General features: G+C 46.8%; 1 protein-coding gene across 1 annotated transcript; it reads right to left on the minus strand.

Annotated features, from left to right (window-relative positions):
- Nucleotides 1-6,032: 6,032 nt before the first annotated feature.
- On the minus strand, nt 6,033-8,129 carry LOC119398634 (uncharacterized). The gene is made up of 2 exons (XM_037665465.1): nt 7,658-8,129; nt 6,033-6,157 (listed from the first exon to the last, which is right to left on the minus strand). The coding sequence occupies exons 1-2, from the start codon at nt 7,854-7,856 to the stop codon at nt 6,033-6,035; spliced, it is 324 nt and encodes a 107-aa protein (XP_037521393.1). The 5' UTR covers nt 7,857-8,129.
- Nucleotides 8,130-8,575: the final 446 nt, after the last annotated feature.

The raw sequence follows: 8,575 nt of genomic DNA on the forward strand, positions 1-8,575 counted from the left end.
CCACTTCTCGAACACTGTCTAATGGCTCCCGCTGCCTATCTCCCGCCGTGGCAGTGGCAGCTTATAGAGTGCGATCTTTCTTTCGTCGAAGTTACCAAGCATGCGCCACTTGCACATATCCGTACACACTTCCTCGAATTACAATAAAAGTACCCACACCCTGAATTCTTTACAGATGCCTCAAAGTCTAACACTTTTGTGTCGTACGCAGCCGTTGGTCCATCCTTTTCCGATTCCGGTATTCTGCACCCTGATTCCAGTATCTTCACGGCAGAAGCCTACGCGATACTTGCGGCAGTTAAACACATAAAACAATTAAAACTACAAAAGGCAGTGATATACACGGATTCATTAAGTGTAGTGAAAGCTTTAAAAACTATGACAAAACACACAAATCCGGTCCTTGTCTCGCTCTACTCTATTTTATGCACGATCTACTCACTTAAACAACACGTCGTAGTGTGCTGGGTGCCAGGGCACCGCGAGATACAAGGCAACGTGTTGGCGGATCAGCTAGCAGCATCCGCCCACGAAAACAGTCCCAATACATCTGTAGCTAGCCCTCCAATAGACTTAAAACCATTCCTCAAAAGAAAGCACAGGGCCTTTTGGCAGAGCACATGGGATAGGCACACACAAAATAAACTGCACGTTATCAAGCCGCAACTAGGTAATTGGCCGCCAGTATCAAAATCACGCCACACAGAAGTTACACTCTGCAGACTTAGGATTGGCCACACATACAGTACACATTCATACATTTCGGCCGGAGGCGATCCACCTGTGTGTGACCATTGTGGCGACCCCCTCATTGTACTCCACACCTTACTGCAATGCAGAGAGCTAGACGCTCTCAGAAAAAAGCATTTTTCATCTATATACCTGCAGTACCCACTCCATCCTGTTATGTTCATTGGCAGAGAACCCCATTTTAAATATCAGTCCCTCTTTGTATTCCTAAAAGATCTACACAATTTTAACGTTATTTTTCCAGGCGCTCCGTAACGCGGCCTCATGATTGAGGCTGCTGCTACGGTTTCCATCAAAGGAAGCACCTGCCTCCCGGCCTTTGGGATCAAAGGCCTTGAGGAGGCACTCGTGCTGTTATCCCGCCTTTCACTTGTAAATACCATGATCACTCGTTGTTTATCCCACACCCATAGATCACACCACTTGTCACTGCCATAATTTTAGACTGTATACACATTTTTTTTACGATTCTTTATAGCGCGTGATTTTAGGCCTCTATACAGCCACAATACACCCTATCATCGTAATCACTGGTCATCGCTAACACCACATAAAAGACATGGCGCTCTTTGGCCACCCATGGCCCTTGCGCCAAAAAACCCCACTAATCATCATCGTGATCTCGTCCCTCGTGATGCCTTTTTACAAATTTTACTCTTACTTTAAAACTAATATCGTGGTTCAGAGTGAGTAAACTGAATTAAACAAAAACACAAAATTCTCTCCTAGCATCTGCCTGTGCTAGAGAAGTCTGGCGAAATGACCAGTAAACTTTGGGCACTCACCCAACCAAAGTAGCTGACTCCGGTCGAACTCGTGGCTGCCGTCCAGCGGTGTCGTGAGCGTCCTCACTCCTCGGGCCTGCAGGGATCTGGTCCAACTTTCCACCCGTTGACATCAGAGTTGCATATCCCGTGCAGCCAAACGTTGAGGTAGCGTATCCCGGGTTCCGGAAAAAACGTCCCCGGAAAAAACGTCCCCGGAAAAAATGTCCCCGGAATATACGTCCCCTGAATAAACGTCCCCGGAAAAAATGTCCCTGGAAATAACGTCCCCATTTGCGTTGTCGGAAAAAACGTCCCCAGATGTTTGCGCATCGAACGTTGCGCCTTCCAGTCGCCAATTCTTTATTTTTCAAAGCAAAAAAAAAGGATATGCGCGAAGATTGCAGTTCACTGAAAGAATACAGACGCCATAATAACATCAACTCGCCCAGCTTATCTATATAAGTGTAATGTCAGATGCCATATCACATACAATGCGCATGTCAGAAACAGTGTTATCTAGCTATTACACGCGCTTAAAACGGCATACAGGGGTTGGCAGTTCAGCGCCCATGCATTTAATACGGAGGCAGCAGTTTGGTCGCACTAGCGCTCTCAAGGTAAGTGTACGCATTCGGTACCTCATCCGATACTTGCCCTGTTGTTGACTTAAATGACACGGCACTTATTTGCAGAATGTAAAAAATAAATTCGAACAAAGGAGACACGAAGCTGTGGCTTGGGGGTTATATGTACACAAGACAAAAAGATACTGCCTCGGGCACCCGCTGGCGTTGTGTTAAACGTAATGAATGCAAATGCGCTTTAATTACGGACAAATCCTCAAGAAACTACCACCTAAGTGTTCACCACAACCACCCTGCAGATAATGCTGCGATTAATATCGCAAAACATAGCTGACAACATAGCTCGTCTGCGGCGAACACCTCCCACTTACCCCTGCTATGTGGAACGTCTACACGGCCACTCTTGATGGAGGGCATAGGACGAACAATCATGCGGAGGCCTAGAACAGAAGGCTGGGAAGCATTGTTGGCCACAGCCGCCCAACAGTGTGGAGGGCCATTGACGCCTTGCGCTCAGAAGAAGCCACAGTCTCGAGTCGGTGCACCCCCAAAGAAGAGGAGCAAATCAGCGGTCATGGCCATGCGGCAGCGTGTTCATAACCTATGTGAGGACTATACTGCCGGGAAGACGAAAGTTGAAGATTTCCTGACGGCTATGGGACGTACGATTTGGTTTTAATTTGATTTATTTTCGAGCACAATTTGGCCGAAAGCTTGAAAAGTGTCGAATAAAGAATGCAGTGTTTTGTCAAGTGAGTTCGCACAAGATTGGTTTTTCGGTTAATTTTTCACCTGGGGACATTTTTTTCCTAGAGAGCAATGCCAGAGGGGACGTTCCTTCCGGGGACGTTCCTTCCGGGGACGTTTATTCAGGGGACGTATCTTCCGGGGACATTTTTTCCGGGGACGTTTTTTCCTACACCCGCGTATCCCACCTGGTCCAACGATGAGATAAGGGTAGCGTATATCCCAGCGAAGCCAAACGTTGAGATGAGGTAGCGTATCCCAGCGCAGCCAAACGTTGAGATGAGGGTAGCGTATATCCCAGCGAAGCCAAACGTTGAGATGAGGGTAGCGTATCCCAGCGCTGCCAACCACTGTTACGAATGGGGGTAGCGTGACGATGAAAGCCGGGAGGCTGGCGAGCCGATGTAGCCGAAGATCGGACTTATCGCTGAGGAGCGGAGCAAGGAGGCAAAACGTTTACAAAACTTAACAACGTTTATAGCAAGTATAGCAGGTTATAGCAGGTTATCGCAGGTTATAGCAGAACAGAGCCTGCCAGCTCGACCAAGTCGGCTGGGGCGTCTCTCTTAACAATGGGCCAACCTGGTCTTAAATAAGACACCAGTCCATTGTGATGTGAGCCTCCTTTCCATCGTAGGTGTAGGCTTGTCCCTCCCCGTTGGCCTGTCCGTTGTCTGCTCTGCCGCTGTGCAGGTGTTGACGGGGCTCCCCGTTGGTTGTCCGTTGTCTGCTCTGCCGCTGTGCAGGTGTTGACGGGGCTCCGCGTTGGCTTGTCCGTTGTCTGCTCTGCCGCTGTGCAGGTGTTGACGCTCTGCGGCTTTTCCCGATCGCAGACAAAGCATGCAGGGGTTTATCCCTGCTTCCAGGTCGCCGGTGCGGGCCCTTTTCTGGATCGCAGGGCAGACGCTGACCGCGATGCCGTGAACTTCCAACGAAGTGCACGTGTTTATTCGTTTCCCCGTTCGGTCAGGTGCTCTGGCACAACACTACACTCTCTCCTATAGGGAACCAGCGCTGGAGTTTCCGTGCCGCCCTGGCGGTCAAAGCGCGCACTTCTCAGCCGCTCCCGCGGACGACACGCACAAGGATGGCTACTAGAGAAGGCGGTGCGGGCACTGAACGCCGAACAAAAAAAAAAGAAGGTCGACGGTACTGCAGCGTATATAAGTGTCATAACTACGTAGGAATGAGAGGCGATATATCTTTCTACGTCTTTCCTGCGAAACCATACGAGCAAGAACGGAGGCAACGTTGGATACAAGCTGTCAGGCGAGCGGGGTAAGTTCGGTCCTCTCTGGCGGTGTCGAGCTGGGGTCGCTTTTTCGCGTGTTTCATTGTTTTATACAACCGTGTAGACGACTAGCTATGGGAGCACTTCAGGCACGTCAGTTGACGACGTCGCATCCTTAAGTTATTGAGCTCGAGTGCTACCGCTGCGACGTGCTTGCAGGCGCCGTCGCTGCCGGCCTTGCATGAACAGGTGACCCCACTTATCAGGCGCTGAGACGACAGCTAGAGGCGAACACATAAAAACTGCATTAAGTAAACGTGCACAAGTTTTCGTTCGAAATGAAAACATGTAGTGCCAACGCTGCGATCACGCAAGGAAGTCAACTCGCTGTACGATTAAACCAACTGTGCGATTTACTGCGTACAGTGTCGCGCTTATTTTACACAACTACACGCACCGTAAAGAAACAAGATAGGAACACGCGGTAATAACCGAGCTAGCATCAAATGCTGGCTTACCTGAAGCGTGACATCGTAGCTGGCATGGTGTACTTGCGAGTGGCATTTGGCTGCAACTTCAGAATCGCTGTCACGCCACGACATCGTCTCTTCAACATCGTGCATGTATTTCGCCTTGCACAGCTTCGCCCCGTTTTCAAGTGCCTTTCTGCGGAAGTGGTCCTCAGGCCAAGTTATTTTACTAAAACCATAGCGGAGCACAAGTGGCGCCATAGCTGCCGACAACTTAAACAAGCACGGGACCGCGAACCAGGGAACCACGCACGCGGGTTTACGCAGGCTAGGGTGCTCTAACGCAGACGCGCTCGCCGCGGCACACTGCGAAAAATATATAAAGCTTCGCAAATTTTCTTCAGTATTCTTTCACTTGATGGCGCTAGCTGAATGTGTATTTGCAGAAGCTTGTTAAGGTTTTATTTTTTCTCTCTCAGAAGATTGAACCGAAGGAAAACGACGCGCACAGCCGAAACATATGCGAGCTGCAACAAATGTCGTCTGATAGGGCGGCGCACTTATGCCGCGACTTCCCGCCAGGCGCATTTTTTCGGCGCGCCACCTATCCAGCGCTGGTCTCCCATGCACAGTCTGCGCACTCAAACAGCTCGTCGTAGTGTGCTGGGTACCAGCCCTTACAAAAAATTTTATGGACCTTAGGTCACCTGTAGTTTTTATGTGTTCGCCTCTAGCTGTCGTCTCAGCGCCTGATAAGTGGGGTCACCTGAAGTGCTCCCCGGACCAGGACGAATTTTTCGGCAACTAAGAGGCTTTATTTCTGAGAAATCCGTATGGATTTCCTTGTGGCTTCGTGCTACAAACGGGTGGTTGTCTATTCTCCCTTTCTTAACCCTTCCGCCACCTTGCGGGTTTCCGCAGAACTGATTTGAAATTTTATGGAGTTGCAATTAAATTTTGATTGACCGAGCTCCATAGAACGTATTGAGTTTTAATTAACCGTCTATCGAGGTTTTCTATTGAGTAGCGCAAGAAAATTGGCCACCGAGTTTTAATTGAGAGGCTCCTTTCGTGCGTCAATTGACCGTCTATAGAGTAAGTCTATTGAATTTGAATAACCGATCGGCTGTGTAATTTCAATTGAATAGTGTCAATTGACAATAAATTAAACCTGCACTGAGTCCAGTCAAAATGAGTGCATCCATGCAGGCTAGCATAAATGCGGCGTCTGTAGTTGACCCATATCGCACAGATTTGGTTGAGTCAGTGTATTGTTTCTGTCTGTTCATATGTGAACAGACAGGAACTGAAAGTTGAGAGTCATTTGATGGTAGCAAACTCATGTACAAAAAAAAAACGCATACGGCAGGCAGCGTACTTATACACTGATATGTTGTTTGTGGATGTTATGTAATTAGCCACATGCAAAGAGGATGCATTTTGTTGCAAATTTATAATTTATTGAGAAATATAAAAAACCTATTTAAGGCAGGTGCTCCACTTCCAGAGGTTCTTGGGATTGTTTCGGAGCAACTTCTCGTGCCAACATTGTCGACAGAGATGTCTTGACCCTGACAGGGTCGGCGTTCAAGCTGGACACGGTGTAGCCTGCATTGCAATAAAATTGCCATTCACATGTAGCCTTGTGCTTGCTATATATAAAATGTGAAATTGAAACGTGCAAGCTGATTAAGGATACCACTGAAAAGCCAACTCAACACAAGCCAACAAGAATGACATTGTGAAATTCTGAACATAAAGGAAATGAGCAAGTTCCACAAGCGTGTTTAAGAAAAAGAAAATGCCACGAAACATGCGCTACAGTTATAACGAAAGGAGGAGAGCAGCTTTTCTAGAGCCTGTTGCAACATACTCACTACACCATAAATCATTGTAATTTTGGGGAAGCACTAGGGGAGCAGCCACTATGCCATTATTTGTCATTCTCCAGTGGAGCAAGGTAGCTGCAACACAGCTGTAAGGCATTATATGCACTTTATTGATGCCATCGCTGATGCCCATGAATAATTATGGCTGAGACCTTTTTAATGGTTGAGATGCTTGAAACGGCCCATTTATTATGCAATAAGCATTGTGTGGCGCCTAGCTGTTACTTTACTCTTGCGCCATGCTATTTATCATCTGTACACCTAATTCCTTGCCTGACAGGGCCTTTTTAAGAAGGATCACCTGGGTGGCTCTGCGGTAGAATACTGGACTGCTACACCAAAGGCATGCATTGAAATTCCACATATACAGCAAAATCTCGTTAGTTCGAACTCTATCGATTTGAACTTACAGAAAAGTCAAACTCATGCCCTGGTCCTGGCTGGCACAGCCGTGTATTTCTATGGGGGAAACCTCCCGGCAATTCGAACGCACCAGTATCCACAACAATTAATTCCAACTAGGAGCCTCTTATTTAATTGTTTCTAACAGAAGTCGGCCCCGTGTAATCACGTGTTGCAAAACCAAATCAAATTAAGTTCACTAGAGATGCAAAACAATGAAATAGCTTTCCTCAGCAGATGAAAATTGGGACACAGCGCTCGAGCTCTTGGGCAAGCGGCAAATGATGCTGGCGAAGTCACGGGAGAATAAACGCAAGCTAATGCAAATTACCAATTACTTTAAATTATGATAGTGCTAACTTTGCTATGTAAATAAACGTGTTTTGGAGCAGAAATAGTGTCACATATTCGACATTAACGCTCACTGCTCACATGAATGCATGCGAGTGCTTTTCTTCTGGCATATCACTGATCAATTAATTTCTCTTTGCTAGCGTTGGAGCTCAATGAACCTAATTTCCAAAATGACCTGCCACAAACGTGCAGTAGCACCGAATTCGTAATAACGAGTTTGGAGGTGTCTTCTTTGAATTCTGCCCACACAGTGTGGCACGACGTCAGTTCATTCTAGTGCCTGCCCACTAATTCAAACTCCGCTTAATTCAAACAATTTTATAATTCCCTTCGAGTTCGAATTAACGAGTTTTTACTGTATGGCTATACATACACATATAATTTATCTGTGAGGCAAAGGCAGGTAACACCAAATAATGCACAGAGGTAGAGGAAGCTTTGCTTAACAACAGCGCACTCTTACCTATCACCGCCTTGACCCTGACAGGGTCAAGTCCCTCTTTGGCCTCTTGCTCCTTCTTAGCATTACACTTCCTTCCGAAGAGTGACTTCCCTTTCATCTCTTTGGCTGAGAAAACGATCCGCAGGAGCCCCCGGGCTAACTTCCCTGGGTTCCCTGGACAGCTTCTTTTCAAGTTCTCCACTTGAGCTTCTTCCACCATCACGCCGCTGCCGATGTCAACCTGCACCAAGAAAAAAATTCTTCAATTACACAGGAAAGCCTGCACAAGTGTAACTGTTGTGAATACAAAGCAAGAACCCCCAAAAATGGAAGAGAAACATGAAGTTATTAGGACAGCTGGAACATTGAAGCCTAGCAATAAAGGTTTAATATTTCCATGGTCCAAGAAGTTTCTATGAATACATGTAACATGATGTTATGCAACTGAGCCTCTCAGGTTACACGTCTGTTTCTTAAATAGCATGTTAGATACATCCTTTCCTTTAGAAAAATGACTGAAGCGAGAGGATGAATTCATATGGCACATTTCACTCAAATTTTACCAACATGCCTGATTTGTTAGAAAGTTATGGCTGCTGTAGCTCACTGAAAACCTTGACTTACCTATATTACTGCAAGCAATTTGCAGGAAACATGTAAAAATGTTTTGACATAATTTGTGTGCACAAGTGTGCTTTCCGCCTATTTTAAAACATAAAACGCGTTCAGGCAGGCATTTGGGCTCGCTGAATGCTGAAAGTAAAGACACCAAAGCAAAGCAACCGTTGTGGCAGTTTAGAAAGCTAAAACACCCAGGCCGTCCAACACACAACCCCAGCGTTTGCATAACATCTTATGCACAGCTGCGCCTCTGGCGGCGGCCACTGGCTTAGTACGAAACTGAGGCAGCAGTTTCGTGACCATAAAGAGCATTGAATT

This window comes from Rhipicephalus sanguineus, chromosome 7 (assembly GCF_013339695.2).
Source record: "Rhipicephalus sanguineus isolate Rsan-2018 chromosome 7, BIME_Rsan_1.4, whole genome shotgun sequence".
Lineage (NCBI taxonomy): Eukaryota > Metazoa > Arthropoda > Arachnida > Ixodida > Ixodidae > Rhipicephalus > Rhipicephalus sanguineus.

What these genes read in the sequence shown, in the direction of transcription:
- LOC119398634 (XM_037665465.1), bottom strand. Translation starts at nt 7,856, where the DNA reads ATGGTGGAAGAAGCTCAAGTGGAGAACTTGAAAAGAAGCTGTCCAGGG. An exon ending in CAGGGTCAAGGCGGTGATAG is followed by an intron (nt 6,158 to 7,657) that starts GTAAGAGTGCGC and finishes ATTGCAATGCAG; the next exon opens with GCTACACCGTGTCCAGCTTG.